General features: G+C 38.8%; 1 protein-coding gene across 8 annotated transcripts in view; it reads left to right on the top strand.

Moving 5' to 3' along the window:
• Positions 1-18,781, top strand: part of SLC36A4 (solute carrier family 36 member 4) — a 108,094-nt gene that overhangs the window by 44,688 nt on the left and 44,625 nt on the right. For all 8 annotated transcript variants that reach the window (XR_008730881.1, XR_008730880.1, XM_055701948.1 and 5 more), the window contains 2 exons: positions 2,807-2,976; positions 9,912-10,081. Coding sequence is in view for 6 of the 8 variants with exons in the window: in XM_055701948.1 (XP_055557923.1) it covers positions 2,807-2,976; positions 9,912-10,081 (340 nt within the window). In the remaining 2 variants the exon portion in view is untranslated. The remainder of the gene's footprint in view (positions 1-2,806; positions 2,977-9,911; positions 10,082-18,781) is intronic.

Raw genomic sequence — 18,781 nt, 5'->3', positions numbered from 1 at the left:
CACTACCCTCATAGTAAAAAAAAAAATTCTTCTTTGTATTTGGTCTGAATCTAAACTAAGAGAGGGTAAAACCGTCACCCCTTGTCCTATCGCAGCAGGCCCTCCTAAAAAGACTGTCCCTGTCTTTCTTATAAGCCTCCTTTAAGTCACAATAATGTCTCCCTGGAGCCTTCTCTTCTCCAGGCTGAACACCCTCAGATTAGCCTTTCCTCACAGGAGAGATGCTCCAGCCCTCTCATCATCTTTGTGGCCCTCCTCTGGACCCACTCCAACATAGCAAACAGTCCCATAGTCTTTGAGTTGAGCTCCTTCTGACTGTGAAACCACAGGATTTTAATTTTTTGCCCCCCTGTTAGTAGTCCCCTACAGATTGCTTTTGCAATTTCAGAGGCAGGCAGTCTCCAGCATCCCTTTTGTGACAGGAGTTTGTAGAAAAACATCAGATTTTTTTCATGACTGGCATGTGTGTCTGTGCTCTCCTTCTGCCGGGAATGTAAGGAATGAATGCTGGAGACTTCGGAAATCCAATCTCCGGGCCAGTGAACTTGAGACACTTGATATCTGTAAGCTGGGCAAGCAATTGCCACTAAAGCTCTGCAGAGATAATGTAGCTTGGAGTAAGATCTTACTGTAACAATTTATGTTTGTTAGGATTTCCAGAAGCTGTAGAACATGGCAGAACTTATGAAGAAAATGTATTCTGTTTATAATCACCAGAGAATTAACACTGATAATTTTTATTACTGGCTGAGGCTCAAATACTGTCTGTCTTTAGGAAGTCAAGAATGGGAAAACTTGGATGAAGGGAAAAATTGCCTGTAATTTTCATCCTTCAAAGCTCTTAGTAAGGAGGCATATTAAAACAATCTACTTCCAACTGAGGGCAAAATAAATTGAAATGCTGTCTGTTCTGCCTGGAAGTTTTTGATGCGAAATACAAAAAGATGACTTGCTAGGCACTATGTGGACACAGAAGCTTCATTCATTTAGAGGAATGAACAAATTTTTTGTGTGTGGCAGTAAAGTAATACTTCTAGCCACATGTCTCCTTTTGTATTTTTCCTGCTGCCTAACACTATCAATTTAAAATTGATAAAAGTTTTGAAACTCTTCTTTGTTTAGGTTTTGCATTCTCCACCAGATTAAGTTACGGTGCAAGGTCAGATTGCTTTTGGGAGGAAAAACATCAGCAATGGAAGCTCTGAATTGCATAAAGATCATCCTCATTTAAGATCTTTAACATTTTAATTGAAAATGAATGAAAATTTTGAAATGCCTCCGAATGTGCTTCTTTTTAGAGATCTCTGTGTTAGCAAGTAGAAAATGACTTCTTCAGGATTTCTAGGGTAGGAGAAATACAACTGTGTGGGATGGATTGGCAGTGGTGATGCTCAACAACAGGTCAGGAAGTGAATACCACTGAGTGACCAGAAGGAAAGGAGTAATTGCCCTATAGAAAATAATATGACAGAAATTCAAATATATCAATTTGTTAATTAGTGGATGAAAGCTGCTTTTGTCATAAGTTACATTGGTTAAACTGAAAACAGTAAATACTCAGTCATTTAAAAAGCAATTTTCTGTAATGTAATGGACGGTAACTTTTACAGGGCAACCCTCTTGCACTGAAACTGTTTTGTCTGTATTGGATTTGGCAGAAGTGTTAACCAGAGACGACAAGCTTGTTAAATTAGTTCTGTACTGTTAATCAAATATAACCTGCATGTCTACCGAAAGATAAGCTGAACTGTGGTCTTTATTCCATTGACTATATTGACTAGATTATAGTTACCTGTCTTCATTACAGAAGCTTAGATGTTTTACTTAGATGTAGACATAAAACATTAGGTGTCTTAATCTTCAGCTATATCCCATATTGAGTGTCTGAGGTGAGTGTACAGTTCTGAAAGAGACAGGGAAAGTATGCTTGTCTAGGAGCATCCACATACCTTCAGTTTGTGTTTTAATGAAGACGTGAAAGGATCTGTTATGCTGATGCTATTCAAAGTGGGAAGAGCAGATTGTGAGCTTGTTGCTTGGTTTTTCTGCCTTGCCTGGAAATTTTGTCTTCGTGGCTAAAAAGTTAACTTGGAACTTATTGAGCATATTCTTCTATATGCTATACAGTTCATGTAAAAGGCAATCTTTCCCACGGACTGCATGCAGTAATAGTTGTAATGTGTCTTCACTTTGAAGTGATGGCAAGCCCAGCAAGGCTATAGTTCGGGCTCAAAGCACATACGCTATGTTCAGCAAAAGCAGTGCTCAGTGTGCTTGGCCCTGTCTGCCAGAAAAATGAAAAAGAGCCTGGGTCTGTATTCTGGTAGTCATGGACTCAAGGTTCCCTGCCAGGAGAGCTGAGGCTGTCTGCTAAGCGTGAGCTTTTGTGTCAACCATGTGCGTGGTAGGTTTGTCAGTGATGCAGACTGACAGTGCAGACATACCTAATAAAAACAGAATAACCCTTGGATTCTGAATGATTCTGTTTAAAAAAAAAAAAAGTAACCTTACTCATATGTATGGGTATATGCCCACACGTATTCTATTGTCACTTTTTCTAACCTATAAATACTGCTTTGTCTTTCCACACTAATGCTGTTTTGCAAACAATATAGGTACTTTTCAGTAATTGAACTTTTCTATTGGGTGCATAAACCACTGTGATCTTTCAGGCTGTAAAGCGTTGTAGAGTACTTTTATTTATTAATAAAATCACCGAAGTTTTGGAAATTGGCTTTGAAGGGGGGGAGAAAAGTTGTTTTACTGTGAGGACGTAAAATGTAATTGATTTTCCCTCTATTTCCAGGTACTCCCATTGGAAAACAGAATGAAAGACACAACACGCTTCCCAATGGCACTGAACATTGGTATGGGAATAGTCATGACCTTGTATATCTCACTCGCTACTCTAGGGTATCTGCGCTTTGGAGATGAAATCAAAGGCAGCATAACTTTAAACCTGCCACAAGATATATGGTAAGTGCACAGGTGACTTAAAACCAGTAATCTAGAAGGCAAAAATATTGCAAGGGCTGTTCATTGCCTCAGTGCTGTCATACTTATAACTGATAGGTGCTCAAACTGTTAAAAAAAAATTCTGTATATACTGTCTCTGTGGCTTCTTTAGTATGGCTATGATCCTGGCCAGCAATTTCTTGCATATTAAATGGAATTGCATATGGAAACGGATCGATGATCTTTATAGTAAAATAGCTCTGGCAGGCGGTAGTGCCAGGTGTATTGAAGGAAGTAATATGTGGTTTCCATATTGCATATTGCAGTTCTGAAACCAGCTAGTTTTATATTGGATATAGTGGCCTTTTTTAGTGGAATCACTGAGTTTAGCAGGTAAACAACTAGAATAGAAGACATCAAAGCTGAATAGATTTGTGGTTCAGATGCAAGTCCATGGATAATGTATAATAATGGCTTCCTATCAGAAAAATGAAACTTGTGCTTGCCAGTGTCTCAGGGATATTATAATTTTGATTTAGCTTTTCTTTTTAATGCTATGGGAGCTCCACATATCACATGCTGAAGAAACACTGAAGGCTATTTCAACTGGTGCATTGTTAGTTCTGTATCTGTCTATGGATGGATATATACTGTAACTATTAATTTAACTTCAATTTGTTCAGTACCTTTGTGTCTGATGGGCCTAAAACTAGGTATATCAACAGTGCAGAAGTGTAAAAGCTGAGAAGTATTTTCATGTTTTCAGTCTGATCAAGTGATGCCTTGCAGCTTATACGCTCACATCTACTTATTTGATGTCTCTTGTGGTACCATATTGAAGTAGTGAAATCTCAAATTATGTGAAACAAATTGCTTTGCTAAGCTGAATTTTGATTCCTTTTGTTATTCTTTGAAACAAAAGTAGAACACATTTGGAGAATGTTCTTAATCTTCAAGTGATACTTTTTCACTCTTCATTTTCATTCCTTGGAGTCAGTGTGAGCTGTGCATTTTTCATATTATTAAAAAGGAGTTTTGTTTAATTGCCTGACTGATCCCAATGATAAATTCATGCAAGTATAATAAAATGTGCCTTGAAGGATGAGTGGTTCTTTTTTGGTTGCTAGAATTTTCATGTATCTGTTGTTGCTTGTTTGCATGTTTTGTTTTTGTATTGCTATCCTAAAAACTGAAATTTGGGCATCAATTTTTTGCCTATTTTGTGTGTTTTGGTGGGTTTTTTTTTGGTGGTGGTGGTTTTGGTGTTGTGTTTCCCTGTTTTTCTGTTTTTGGGGGCATATTGCTCATGATACGTTATTTATATCCTTTCATTGTACATATACACACATTAATAACACCCAGAAGTCTTCAAACATTTACTACATCCATTATGTCTGTATGATGCATCTGAAAGGGAAAATACTTCTATTTGTAGCATTACATGGTAGTGCTCATTGTTGATATGATTAGTGAAAGGTTTGTTTTAAATGGTGGCTCTGGGTTTATTTGTGCCCTAAGAGAAGCGATCTTAAAAAAAGGCGTGAGAGGAATGTGGAATAAGAGAGGGCCGCTACTCAGATGCTTTTTCTTGTGCTCGTGCAAGCAACAGAATGAATTTCATTCTGCTGTAATATTCTGCTTTATTCTACAGGCCTGCTGTCTAACAGGGCTATTCAAATGAGAGTTTTCAAATAGCTATTGGCTACAGTGCAGATGTGGTGATAAGATGATATTTATCCTGATGGCTTTACAGGCCTAATGCAAAGAAAGAGATAATAAAAGAGGTGGAAACTGGTGCTCTGTAAGTTGTGGAATCAGCATTATAAGTTTAATAACCTCAGAGCTACTCAGGGCACATATGTAGAGGTAAGTCATCTGTTTTTGTCTTACCCTGGATAGTACCCCAGAGCACCAAACAAAATTAGGAGAAGCAGGTCAGTGGTTGTGTTGTACAATGTTGTTGCTGTGCAGTACTGTAGGTCTACCTGATACAGCACTGATGAGCAAATGTGTGCAATTAACTGTGCTAGCAAAACAAATTTCCAGTGAACCATATGACAATATCTTGTTATTTGGTCCTCACGTAAAAAGCCGTTAAGTGGTCAGATTGAACTAGAGAAACGCAAGGAGCAGATGAGTTTTTTAAGGAAGTGGTCATGTGAAAGAGCCTGGAGCATAGCTAAGCAGTGAAACTTGGCTTATGTGTTTAATTCCAGCTGGACAATTCCTGTCTTAAGAATAAGCCTTTCCTGATAAAAAAAAAAAACAAACTAAACCTAAAATTCTGCTGCTTTCTGAGTTGTGTTTGATGTTCTTGTAGATGAATTGACCAGAAAGCAGACGCAGGCCCTAGAACAGTTAAGTCCTTAAGTTTAATTTAGATAGACAATTGCTCATATTCCTAAAAACATTCTGCTAGATTGGAGGTCTTGGAGAAGAGACTTGTTGCAGTTCTAGTTTAGGTCGTGTTTTGAAGTACAAATTGTCACTCAGCGTAATATATTAATTAGAATGTGTTGAAAATGGACTTAATGAAAAGAGAGTAGTTTTCAGCTTGATTTTGCTGATCTGTTACAACATCTTTTTTCTGGAATCAAAGAAATTCTGTTTTATGGCATTACATATTTTTTTCTTTCTTTATATGCAGTTATGTTTAGCTGTTTGGAATATCTTAGTAATTGTTTTTTGTATCCTCAGAAGTATACAGGGTACCTAGGGGATGGATGTTTTTGCTCAGTTTGTTGCTGACTGAGGAGAGGACACAGAGGCACAGTGTGTTGTTTACCCGATTTATCCATGATCGTGAGGTACTTCCTGACTGAAGCCAAGGAGGAGCACTGTTTGCCTAAATCAGTACATATTTATAGTAAAAAAAGTGCATAATTGTTGTCATGTGACCATCAATTTGAACCAAGTCCTGCAGCATCTGCAAATATAGATTATGGGAAATATAGATTATGGGACATTTAGTAGTGTCCTTGGTTGGGGTCTCATAGAATCATAGAATGGTTTGGGTTGGAGAGGTCCTTCGAAGATCATCTGTTCCAACCCACCCTGCAGTGGGCAGGGACATCTTTCACTAGTCCAGGTTGCTCAGAGCCCCATCCAACTTGATCTTGAAGGCTTCTTGTGATGGGGCATCCACAGTTTCTCTGGGCAACGCTGTGCCAATGTCTCAACACCCTCAGCATAAAATATTTCTTCTTTGTCTTTGGTTGGGGTCTTATTTTCTTGAGGCTGAAGGTTCTTTCCACCATTTGTTCTTTTTTAAGATGTGACAGTCTGTGCAACAATTCCCTTACTGTGAATCCCAAACATTAACTACTGTACTAATATTGTAGCACATTAAAATTCAAGATGATGTTACATGGCACTAGTTCAGGTGGAAGCTTAGCATAATTAATGCCCTATTTGGCCTAGCTGTATTGATATGCATATTTTGTTATACTAGTTTCCAATTTTTTTCCTTTGAAAGAGACACAACATCATCTAAAATGTAGAACTGAAAGAGAGGCAGATTTTTTTTTCTTCTTTTAGCACATATGAATGATTTAGAATTTTTTTAAAAAGGTAGCCTAGGGAGCCATCCTTGTCTGATTGAAATACAGTATTAAATTACTATTAAAATCAGTTTGATAATATAAGCAATTGTTTCTTAACGTGAAAAATTTGAATCCTTATAGACCTTGAAAAATAGTTACTGTAATGGAGATGCTTACTTTGAACCACTGTGTATTTAAAGCTTTGAATCCTGCTTTTGAATATCTTTTAAAAATTGTTTTTGTAAAGGTTTGGGGTGATCTGAAGCCTGAGGATTACAGGCAAATTGTGGGTAGCTGGTCAGTTTTTGTTAACCAGCTAAAATCCATCTAAGCTTCCAGAATAAGGACAGTGATGCAGAGCTGATAGAAAAGTGACTCTTTCGCTCTCCATTTCTAAAAGCTACTCAAAAATCAGTGTGTTACAAAAGCAGTGGCTTCTAAACTAGCTACACCATTATGTCACCATGTATGGTGATGTAATAGTTTTTCTGTCCCTTTTGAATATGCCTTTGGAGCTTTATTGAGTTATGTATAGTGATGGTCAAACCTTTGATGCAATTAATTTAGGACCAGTTAGTCAAAATGTATTTTTACTTAAAGTGTATTTTTCTTTTTTCCCCATATATATGCTTCTAATTCCTTCTGTATATTTGTCCAGCTAATAAAAGAGCTGATTTGTTTGTTAGCAGTCTTTCAGTATCATAAAAAATGGAAAGCTTGATGAACTGGCTTGCAGTTGTGGACTGAGAAGCACATAAAACTCAAGTTCATCAGCTGTATTCCTCTGTTCAAAACCACTCAAGCGTACCAAACCCGTTACTGACTGTGTGTTCAACACTTCCTTGAAAATGCTGAAGAAAGGATGATTGAGGCATCTTGTTGTGGTGGGAAAGAGCTGAGCTGTATGGATACAAATTTTGCCATGCCGTGCCATTTGGCCACAGGACAAGGGGCTAAAAGCAGCACTGGCTGGATTTTATTTGCTAATACAGATACAGGCTGTGATACTCAAAGGGAGAATTCTTTGAGTGACCCCTGCTAGGCTCTCAGAGATAGAGAGACAAAGGTCCAGTTTGTTCTTATCTTACTTTTGCTGCTGTTTTTTTCTTTTCTTACTGTTGCAAGTTGCTTTTGCTTTCTGGTTGGAGTTGAACCTCTTTCTGAAGAACTGAAGCAGAAAAGGGTATTTGAGGCTTTGGTCCGCTTGGCGTTGTCTTCTGTTATCTTGGGTTGTTTATGAGAGATACTTCCTCTCTCATTTCTGAACACACAACACCCCATGGCAAGTGAACTGAATCCTTACCCAAAAGGTTTGATGCTGTTTTTAGTTGCGTTCTTAGAAAATCATACCAAGAGGCTCATAACTTCTGTCAGTTGACTGTAAGCAGACCTATGACAAATGCTTGTAGTTTATGCAGCATGGATTAAAAATGCATCTCAATTTAACTGTTAGTGGCATGGATAATTCTTTGTCACTTGTTTATTCAGCCAGAAGTAACAATGGTAAGAGTGTCCGCGCTTAACATTTTTTTTGGAAGATTTACTCTAGTTTCTTGAGAACTTAACAAAAATTTTCAAACTCATTTCTCTGAGACCTTCTCTTGTAGTAGACCTGCAGATGTTTTGTTTACAAAAAGGTGTAGGAAAACCTTCTAAACGGATCATGAAGGAAAAGACAATAACACTACAACCATATACAACATATGTCACTGTGTTAAGTGAGATAAGAGCATGAGCATGATATTGAAAAAAAGAATCTTGGGAGAAGAAATAGTATTTGTTACCGAGAATATGGCAAGATAGTGCCAATATATGGGTTATTTTCCAACATATATAAGGAAGCAAAATGCACAAGTCCATGCAAAATTGTATTGAAGTTAGGTTGCCAACCCATTCAGACTTTTTTTTAATTTTTAAAGTATTTTCTGTATTATACACTTGAGCCTCACCTCAGGTACTTTTATTATATTTCTTCCTGAGGTACAGTTTATATGAGGGTAGATGTGAACATTTTTCTTTGATTATTTTTTTGTTCTTTCACATTTGGTATGATACTTTTTTTTCTGATAGATACTAATAATCTTTTCCTTTACTCTTATGATAAAGTTTTCTCATTCTGCACAGATCCGAAAAAAAAATGCACAAAGACTAAAGCTGGATGATCTGATGTCAGTTAATATTTTTGGAATAATAAAGGGTATTTTGAACCAATTTAGGCAGAAAGATGGTAAATGTAGCAGAGTTTTATATTATAGGGAAACTGTCCACTGTGTTGCATTTTGGGAAAATTTTTATCTATTTTTGGTGACATGCAGGGGTGCAAGAACACTAGGATGGAAAGAGATTAATAATGAGAATAGAAATACTTCCCTCTTCTTAAAATGCAGCTTGTGCCTTTTACCAGTCTGTGTAGAGATAATTTTGCTTTTTGTGTAACTAAATTCATGGAGTGGTGCAAGACACAGCAGCTTGTCTTTGTCTGGCACAGAATTTAAAACCATCCCAGAGTAAATTTTCAACAAAATACACAATGTTCTAAAAAATTCTCTTGATCCATAAAACGTTTGTCTAGTTAGAGCAGCTCTAGTTCTGTGTGTTAGGAAGGACATCCCTGCATCTGAATGAACTCTTTTCTACACATGCATACATTCCTTTTCCAGTTTCTTTTTCTTAGTAACATATCCCACCAATCCACTGCTGGTATAAGATTGGCACATTTGGGAGCTGTAGAACTTGGTGCTCCTTTGTGTTGCTATGATCCCTACGAAATACTCTGACATGGGACAGTAATTTAATGGTGTTCTGTACCTAGTGGTTTTGAAGAGAGGGGTGTGGACAGCAAGCATATTTGGTTATAGATATTTTCTAGCCTTAGAAGGTACTCCTTGTAATTATAGTAAACAGTATTTCCTGAGATGCCCGTTTCCCAGTGTGAAAAAGTCTTTTTAGGAACACTGTGAATATGCAGAAATCTGGAGGCTATTGACATTGGTCTTTAAAACATCCGGTGTTTACTGCCACTGTGACAGGTTTATCAATGTACAGATTATATTTGATGTGAATTTGGAGTTTTCTTTTCCCAAACAATTGCTGTCTGTTTAACTTGTTCTTTTAAAAGTTTATTCATTTATGATTGCTGTCTGATGAATTTGTTCTTTTTAAAGTTTATTCATTGATGACTGCATGATGTTGGAGTGGTTTGGGTTGGTTGGGGTTTTTTGTCCATATTTTGATAGTCAGCTTATCTTCTGCAATTTCATAGGCAGTTATAAGTTGCAAGCAGGTAATGTTTTCTTTTTGTTTGCTGGGGGAAAATATATATTTTATGTATATATAGCTTTAGTGCCATTAGCAAGCTAATTTTTTTATGAAGAGTTTGCAACTTACAGGAATGTGTGTGAATGTTTTCAACAGGTTGTACCAGCTTGTAAAAATTCTGTACTCCTTTGGGATTTTTGTGACCTATTCAATTCAGTACTACGTCCCTGCAGAGATTCTTATTCCAGCTGTCACCTCCAAAGTGGAGCAGAAGTGGAAGTTACTCAGTGACCTTGTGGTGAGAGCACTATTAGTCTGCTCAACCTGTAAGTATGTGCAGAATATTCATAAAAAAACTGGCTATTACACATTTTTGCATCCTGCTTATTTAAGTACATGTTTTGTTACTTAGTTTTCCAGTGCTAGTAAACCTGAAATTTTGTTTCGATGATTCAGTACGTTTTGACTTCTATGAACAAGTAAATCTAATGTTGTATTTGTGTTCTAATCACACTTTTTTTAGTAGGTGTGACCAATTCTTTGACAGCCATATCTTTTGCCAATAATACTCTAAAGCTTCCAACTTAAAAACTTTTATTCTAAGAAAATTTTCAAGTAATGGATACACATTGCTCTTTCATGTCACTTTTCTCTATGTGATCTGCAGTACATGGTGCTTATGGAGAAATCGTTCTTCTGTTGTGTTGGTCTGAGGATTAAGCCTAAGGTGTGCTGTTCTGTATCCATAAAATACCACTGGCAAACATGGATGCCTGGTCATAGAGTTCTTGGAGGGCCACTTTAGGTGATAGTGCTCCAGATTAATTTTGTGTCTCTGCCCTCACTGCCTGTTACTCCTGCTGTTTTTCTCACTTGTCCCTTACTCTTCCCATGCCTCCTACCATGTCCTTGCTTTTCTCACAGCTAGTTGATATCATAGATACTAGCGGGAATCAGCAGTGCTTATAGAGCAGTGAGCATGGTCTCACCTAGGAATTGAAACTCCTGAAGATAACAAACTCAGGAGGTGGTTTAGGTTTGACTTCACAGCTCCTATCTAAAGTTCTGGATAACATAGGAGACTTTCCTCAAAGATGTTATAAAAAATTGTTTCTAGTACAAAGCTGGCTTCTTGACTCCACCATTTCTACTGAAATGAGCTGTTTACCTTAAAAAGAATCAAAACCACCAATCAAGTGAAAAAAAAAAACATCTTGTTTTTTAGGGGGGAAAGTATTGATGAAAGAGAAGAGTTTATTTTTTGTTGGCTCTGTTTTAGTGAATGCTGACCAGTGACTAATGTGCCGGACAGCAGCTAATAATTGTTTGTTGTCAAAGAAAATTTGAAAATCCAGTGAGACCTTAAGGTCAAACCTGTTAAGAAACAATTTATTGTTGGTGCAGGTTAATTACTGCAGTAAGCAAAGGGAAGTGCCAGTGATCTGATAACTTGCTGCTCTGAAAATATATCTGCTATGTGAAATTAAATGAAAAAGCTTTCCTGAATAATGAAGTGCAAATCTCTTGAGGCATCGTATAGCCCATGTTCTACTTCAGATGTTTATGGTACATAGCAAATCTGTTAAGATTTTAAGATTGAGGATAGATGAATAGCTCTTGTAATACCTGAGACACAGCTAGATGAAAATGCTTCAAGCTCCAAAATGCTTTTTAGTGTCTCTCCAGGACCCCAGTAAACTCTCCAGTCTTAACCAGATCTTGGTGTCATAAGGCCCTCAACTTCCACTCATTCTCTTTATGTGCCCCTTGTAACCTGCCCCGGTAATGATACCACAATAGAATTGAAAAGCTAAAATTCTTGTAGATCCAAACTGTTGTTACAGCTGAAGGTTTTGGGAATTTGTAGGTGAAAGATGTTTTCAGAGCTGTGTCTGATGAGAATAGCCTGTGGTGAGTAGGTTTAAAAGTACATTTCCCTGTTTGACTTGGGAAAATTATAAATTACTCTGTTTATAGTAGAATGTAGTCTAGTATAATCTATTGGGTATAATTAACTACATTTGGGTGAATTGGGACAGAAGAAATCTAATCCAGCACAGATTGTGGTGGCTGTCTTTCAGAGGTATGTTGACATGTATTCTGTTTTCATGCAATTGCACATTGTGATTTTTTTCCTGTTTTAAAAAAAAATTATAAAACAGCAGCTAATGGTCTTTCTGAAGGCATAATAAATACTTTTAAATGATTCAGTATAAAGTCAATGCTATAGCTTTATTTCTTTTTAGAAATTGTGTATAGTAAAATTGGACCTGGTTTTTGCCATTGAAACTTATTTGTCATGCAGATCTCTAGAATGGATCTGCTGAAGTGTTAGAGGTGTTACTGGGATATTTGCGAGTATTAAATTGTTTGCTGCAATATACAGAAAAGTGAAATTAAAAGTTTACTCTTAAATGTTTGATATTTGCCAGGCTGTTGTGTGATATGTTGTATTTACCCTAGTTGTCAGTGGTTCCTACAAATTGTATGCATGCAGCATCTATAATACTTTTTCACCAACAACTGTGTGTGTAAGCTCCCAGGCTTACACTCATGTTGTTTGTCATTTTTCATTGAAACAGTGGTTATAAACAGAATTGATTTAAATAATGCTTCCCTTTTACAAAGTGCAGAACATGGTTCCTAAAATGATTCAAAAATGTTTCTTGAATAGAAAAATTCCAAACCCTTTTAAATAGAGTTTTAAAAATGAAATGGTGTTGATATAAGTGACAGAGTATGTTGTAATGTCTGGACCATTCAGAGGTCATAAACTGATTAAAGGGACTCCTCTTGCTTGAAAATAATTCTCTGGAAGGAGAACCTTCAGCTGTGTTGCTAATAATGCATTAGCTTTTAAAGAGAAGATTTGAAAAATCAGTTATTACTGGTTTTGGGGCCTTTTGCATTACTCAAAAATCAGGTCATTGTTTTATTGTTGCAATATATCAGAAACTTTGCTGGTAAAAAGCATACCCTGGAGTGGTTTTGATGGTATTTTTTTATTTGTTGGTTTGTTTTTATCTGGTAAAGTTTGCTTTAAGTAAGGATTTGACAAATGACTGGAGATGTAACATGCATCCAAAAAACCTGTATGCGTTCCTTAGATTTTTTTCATTATTTACTTGCTCACTTTTGGGGACTTTGCATTGCAGGAGGGTGATCAAGTATATTATGTATTTTTAGATTTAAGTGTTTACATCCTTTGCTACTGTTTCACAAAAGAGATATTATCTGAAACATACTATGGAAAATATACTTCACGCCTAATGTCACCAGTCCAAGCCTTCAAGCTTGGGGCAGGGGAGAAGAATACCCAGCTGTTGGGAAGTGCATGGCTTGGCTGGATGGTTGTCACTCTGGGCCATTCACAAGGAGCAGTGAAATCACATGGACTCTTTTTCAAGACAGAGTTGGTAGTTAAAGCGGTTGAAAAGCTTGTTTCTTACCATATTGGAAAGGAAGTTACAAACAGATACAAGAACAAGGCTCGCAGTAGCTATCTAAAATTTCACATCTGTTCTTAGAAACTTTTTCATGGAATCACAGAACAGTCAGGGTTGGAAGGGACCTCTGGAGATCATCTTGTGCAACCCCTGCTAAAGCAGGGTCACCCAGAGCAGGCTGCACAGGATCACATCCAGGCAGGTTTTGCATGTCTCCAGAGGAGACTGTATAATGTCTCTGGGCAGCCTGTGCCAGGGCTCTTTCATCCTCAAGGGAAAGAAGTTCTTCCTTGTATTCAAATGGAACTTCCTATGTTTCGGTTTGTGCCCATTGTCCCTTGTCCTGTCGCTGGGCACCACTGAAAAGAGCCTGGCCCTGTCCTCCTGACACTCGCCCTTAAGGTATTTGCAGACATCGATGAGATCCCCCCTCAGCCATCTCTTCTCCAGGCTGAACAGCCCCAGCTCTCCCAGCCTTCCCTCATCAGGGAGATGCTCCAGTCCCCTCATCATCTCTGTAGGACCCTGCTGGCCCCTCCCCAGTAGCTCCCAGTCTCTGTGGAACTGGGGAGCCCAGCACTGGACCCAGCACTCCAGGTGCGGCCCCACCAGGGCAGAGCAGAGGGGGAGGACCCCCTCCCTCGACCTGCTGGCCACCACGCTCCTCCTGGTGCCCCCCAGGGTCCCACTGGCCCCTTGGCCACAGGGCACACCGCTGGCCCACGGGCACCTTGCTGCCCACCAGCACTCCCGGGCCCTTCCCCGCAGAGCTGCCCCCCAGCAGGTCACCCCCAGCCCCTGCTGGTGCCTGGGGCTGTCCCTCCCCAGGGGCAGGACCCTGCTCTGGCCTTTGCTGAAGGTCACTCGGTCCCTCTCCGCCAGCTCTCCGGCCTGCCCAGGCCTCGCTGGATGGCAGCGCAGCCCCTGGGGCACCAGCCGCCCCTCCCAGTGGGGTGTCACCAGCACACGTGCCGAGGGGACACTGTCCCCTCATCCAGGTCACTGATGAATAAGTGGAACAAGGACCGGACCCAGTGCTGACCCCTGGGCACACGGCGAGCTCCCGGCCCCCAGCTCGACCCCGCAGCACCGACCCCAGCCCCCGAGCTCTGCCGTCCGGGCAGCTCTCAGCCCCCCACTGCTCCCCTGACCCCCGGCCCGAGCCTGCCTGGGATGCTGTGGGAGACGGTGCCAAAAGCCGGGCGGAGGTCAAGGTAGACACATCCACCGCGCTCCCCTCACCTCCCCGGCCGGTCATCCCATCGTAGAAGACAATCAGGTTGGTCAGGCATGATTTCCCATTGGTGAAACCATGCTGACTGCTCCTGATGACCTTCTTTTCCTCCACATGCTTCCAGATGACCTCCAGGGTGAGTGTTCCATCACCTTTCCAGGGATGGGGGTGAGGCTGACCGGCCCGTAGTTTCCTGGCTCCTCCTCCTCGTCCTTTTTGAAGACTGGAGTGGCACTGGCTTTCTTCTAGGCACCTCTCCTGTCCTCCATGACCTTCCAAAGATGATGGAGAGTGGCTTGGCAATAACATCTGCCAGCTCCCTCAGGGGTACATCCTATCAGGGCCCATGGATTTGTGGGTGTCAGGTTTGCTTAAGTGATCTCTAGCATGATCCTCCTTGACCAAGGAAATATCTTTCCTTCTCCAGACTTCCCCTTTTGCCTTCAGGGTCTGGAAGACCTGAAGGCTGTCCTTGGCAGTGAAGCCTGAAGCAAACAAGTCATTTAGTAACTGCCTTCTCAGTGTCCTTTGTTACCAGGGCACCCACCTCATTCAGCAGTGGGCCCATGTTTTCCCTAATCATCCTTGTACTTCTGTCCTTTCAGGACTCTTGACATGCTATTATTCAAGGTAAAGTCAAATACCAAGTAGTAGTTCTGCTGGGAGAGTGCTAGACTTGCAAAAGCTTGTTTTTCCTTTGGTTGTAACTCCTTGTTTGTACTTTTTGAACCAGGAGACAGTGAGTGCAAATGACTCAACAGAGCTTATTTCCTAATACTTTTCTCCCTTCTTCCGTTTTAGGTTGGTGTTAAAATAGCATTGCATAGGTAAAAATACAAGTCAGACACTTTTGAATTTTAAGAAAAAAGAGGGAGAGTGGGAGTTTCCACTTTATTTGATATTGAACACTTAGTTCATTTGTAAGAGACATTCATCTCTTCATCTTTGGTTGGATTTCACGGTGTTTGGTGTAGCGTGTTGGAAGATCACACTGTACTTCAGAAATCACAACACTAAGCTGTTTTACAAACTCAGATGAACACCGTGTGCACTGACTGGAGAGATGAGCTAGGCTTGTGTTGGAAGTTCAGACTAGAGCTGGAGACAGAGTTTGGTAATTGTTGAAAGCAGGTGGGAGCTAGTCTTGTAGCTGGCTAGGCAGAAATATAATTGAAAGCATCACTGTGGTGGGCAAAGTTGGAAATTAACAACACATACAAACAGAAGGAATAGGATGAGAGCCACCATAGGATGTTGAAAGCACTGAGAACACATGAAGGTCGTGCTTGAAGTTCATCACTACAGACCTCTATACGTGAGTGTAAAGATCTCCAGATCAACAGCAGCTGCTGGTGTTGCAGCCTCTGCCTGATGACTTGCCATCTTTGTCCTTTGGTGGGTCAGTTCAGCTTGTTGTAATATGTAAGAGGACAGGAAATCTCTCTGATTGTGCCCAGATAGGACAACCACATCCTTACAGTTTCAGTAGGTTCTGTTACTGTTGCGTATGCATTTTTGTTGAAGTGGGTTTTTTTTTATATGAAGTTTATTTTTCTAACAGATTTAACTTTGTGTTTGTGGCATTTGATTGTCAGATAACTGCAGTGCTTGGAAATATTTGTCAAGGTGTTGTTTTTTTTTTAATGTTGAAAGTATTTACCCTAACTTTAATATGTTACAAAACCAGTTTGTATCAGTGCTTGCTGCATCTGCTTGGATAGAGTTTGGGCACTGTGCCCATGGTTGCCCCTTAGCTGAGCCCGTTAAGTGATGGGGTTGTAGCTACTGCATGTCGGATTAACCATTTTAGTGTGAGCTTTTTTGCTTCTGAAGGAACTGGACCATCCTGGGTGAATTTTTAAAACCTTTGTTAATATCTTTACATAGATCACAGTGTAAGTTTTATCTTTTGAGACACCCATTTGTCTGGGAGGACAAGAAAAAAACCTTCTACTCATTTGAGTCCTGTTTAGTGCATTGCCTGAAATAACCTGCCATTACACTATGAGAGGTTGGATTTTTTTTTTTACTCTTCCCTGTTTACCTGGCACTGAGACCACGGTGATTCTGGAAGGGGAGAGTTTGGAGAGGTTTTATTGAGCCTAAACAGTTAATTCTATGTAATAACTTCAGAATATGCTGAGCACAGGGAGATTGAGAGATCTGGAGATCATCAGCTCCAACTGCCAAGCATTAGTCAATATTAATGCTAATAGTGTTGAATGTATTAATTTCTGTTGATGCCTCTCAGGGAAAATTGTAGTTAAAAAATTTAACGTGGGACAAGAATGTAAATTTCTGGCCTGCTGTCTAACAAAGGCTTACTCATGTCCTCTACCAGAAGGGCATTACAATTAAGTTGTATTTGGTTGAGGTGTTGGAAGAATTAAAAAAAAAAAAAAAAAAAATGTTGAGAAAATAGTTTTCATCTGAATGGTGGCAGCAAATCCATGAAGTAATAAAATAGAAAAGAACAATTTAAGCAGTACTTTAGTTTTTAAAGAATAAGTTGTGTTTAATTTATTAGTTTCAAGATAGTAGTGAACAAATTTTTTTCTGTGAATTGTTAAAAGCTGCTGAAGAGCATCAGCAAATATAATGGAGAAAACTGGAGTTGGAAGTTAATAGCATCTTCCATCCATACAAGAAATATATATTTTATTTATTTATTAAAAAAAAATAGCTTAATTTTGGGCTATATTTCTGCAGCCACGGGGCTTCTGTTAAAATGAAAATTAAGCAATACTGTGTTTGACTGTGGCTGTGCAGATACTGGTTGAGTTGTCAGCTGTTTTGATTGTTAGCTTGAAATGAAACAAGTTTAATTGAATGGCTGATCCAGCTGAGCATGAACTGAGCTGTTAGTGAGCTGCTTTCCATTAAAAAAATAAATTAGCCTGATCTGAGTGAGTAATTTTACCAAGAGAATAAATGCATTATTTAGTTGAATTTATCAGTGATGCTTGTCTTAATATTTCCCCACTTTAACTGTAACGGGTTAGGAAAGAACAGTTCTTGATGCTGAACAATTAGACACAAGATAACATGATGTTTACCAGATATCTTACATTGTTTAATAATGTTGTGCCAATAAAATACTTGCTTAGAGTAGCAGCAGCAGAGGTAACATGAAGGAATTTTAAGATCTGTGTAGATTATAACACATGCTTTTAGGATTAAGGGATAATCATTTATATAGAAGTAATTTGTGTATCAGTCATTAGACACAGAATTTTTGTTAAAAGAGCTTGTTCATTTTGAAGGGTAATGTTAATGACAGATAAATTGAGTAGCTACCTTGGTGATTTAAAAAAAATTCCAAATGGGATTTAGAATATTTGTGTGGACTGTTAACAGGCCCCTCAATGTGGGCTTAAACACAAAATAATTGTTCATGAATTAGCAGAGGAATAAAATGAAATATTCGATAAATTAATTTTTTTTAGTGTGGGTTTGTTTTTGTTTTTTTTTTTAATCTGAGGGAATGATGGCCATAATTCTTGTTTCCTAGTAGAAGATACTGTGCTGCGGTTTTCAGTTGAGAGATGAGAACAAGCACCGTTGGGTGTTTTGTGTATGTTTAGGCATAAGAAATAGGAAATCCAGCTTCTTCCAACCTTTTTTAGTATCTTTGCAAGAAGAATGGATCTCTTAATATCGGTTATATCCTGATTATGGTTTCTTTCTTTTGATGGGCCATTATGAATTATGGCGCACCTTAAGAGTTGCTGTTGGTGTAGGCGTCATTTTATATATGTGTAATAACACATTCTTTCTCCAAGTACAAATGTTAAACTTTTTAAATCAGATTTTAACAGATGGATACCGAAGGTCTGTGGATTACGATTAATGGTTAGATGTTGTGGATTATTTGAATGGTGCTGGTAGTGTTTCTTATTACTGGTTGTTCTAGAGATGTTAACTTGTGAGTATAAGTTGTATGACATAATGGTTTAGGGATTTTCTTTCTAAAACTAGCACTGCTCCAGAAATAAGCATAAGGTCCAGCAGAATTGTCTAATGTTAATATTTATCAAAGCCTTATGAAGCCATCTGGTTTAGTTCTTCGTCTTGGTCCATTGCTTCAGCTGATGTCAGATCTTCTTTAACAGTGACTCTGATATGGACCCAAACAAGATATTACTTGCAAATGATTATATTTTTTAAACCTTGTATGGAAAGTTAAGGTTGTAAACTAAATTCCTAAAAAGTCAAAACATGTCTTGCCTTTTTTTTTTTTAATTACTGCTGTTTAAGGCTGGACTTCTATTGAGTTGTTAATTAAGATTCTGTGAATAAATTCAGATTTTGAAGTGCAGCTGTTTTCCAAAACTTTTTTGTGTTTA

This window comes from Falco cherrug, chromosome 2, assembly GCF_023634085.1.
Source record: "Falco cherrug isolate bFalChe1 chromosome 2, bFalChe1.pri, whole genome shotgun sequence".
NCBI classification, from domain to species: Eukaryota; Metazoa; Chordata; class Aves; order Falconiformes; family Falconidae; genus Falco; species Falco cherrug.
This window is presented reverse-complemented; position numbering and strand designations above follow the sequence as displayed.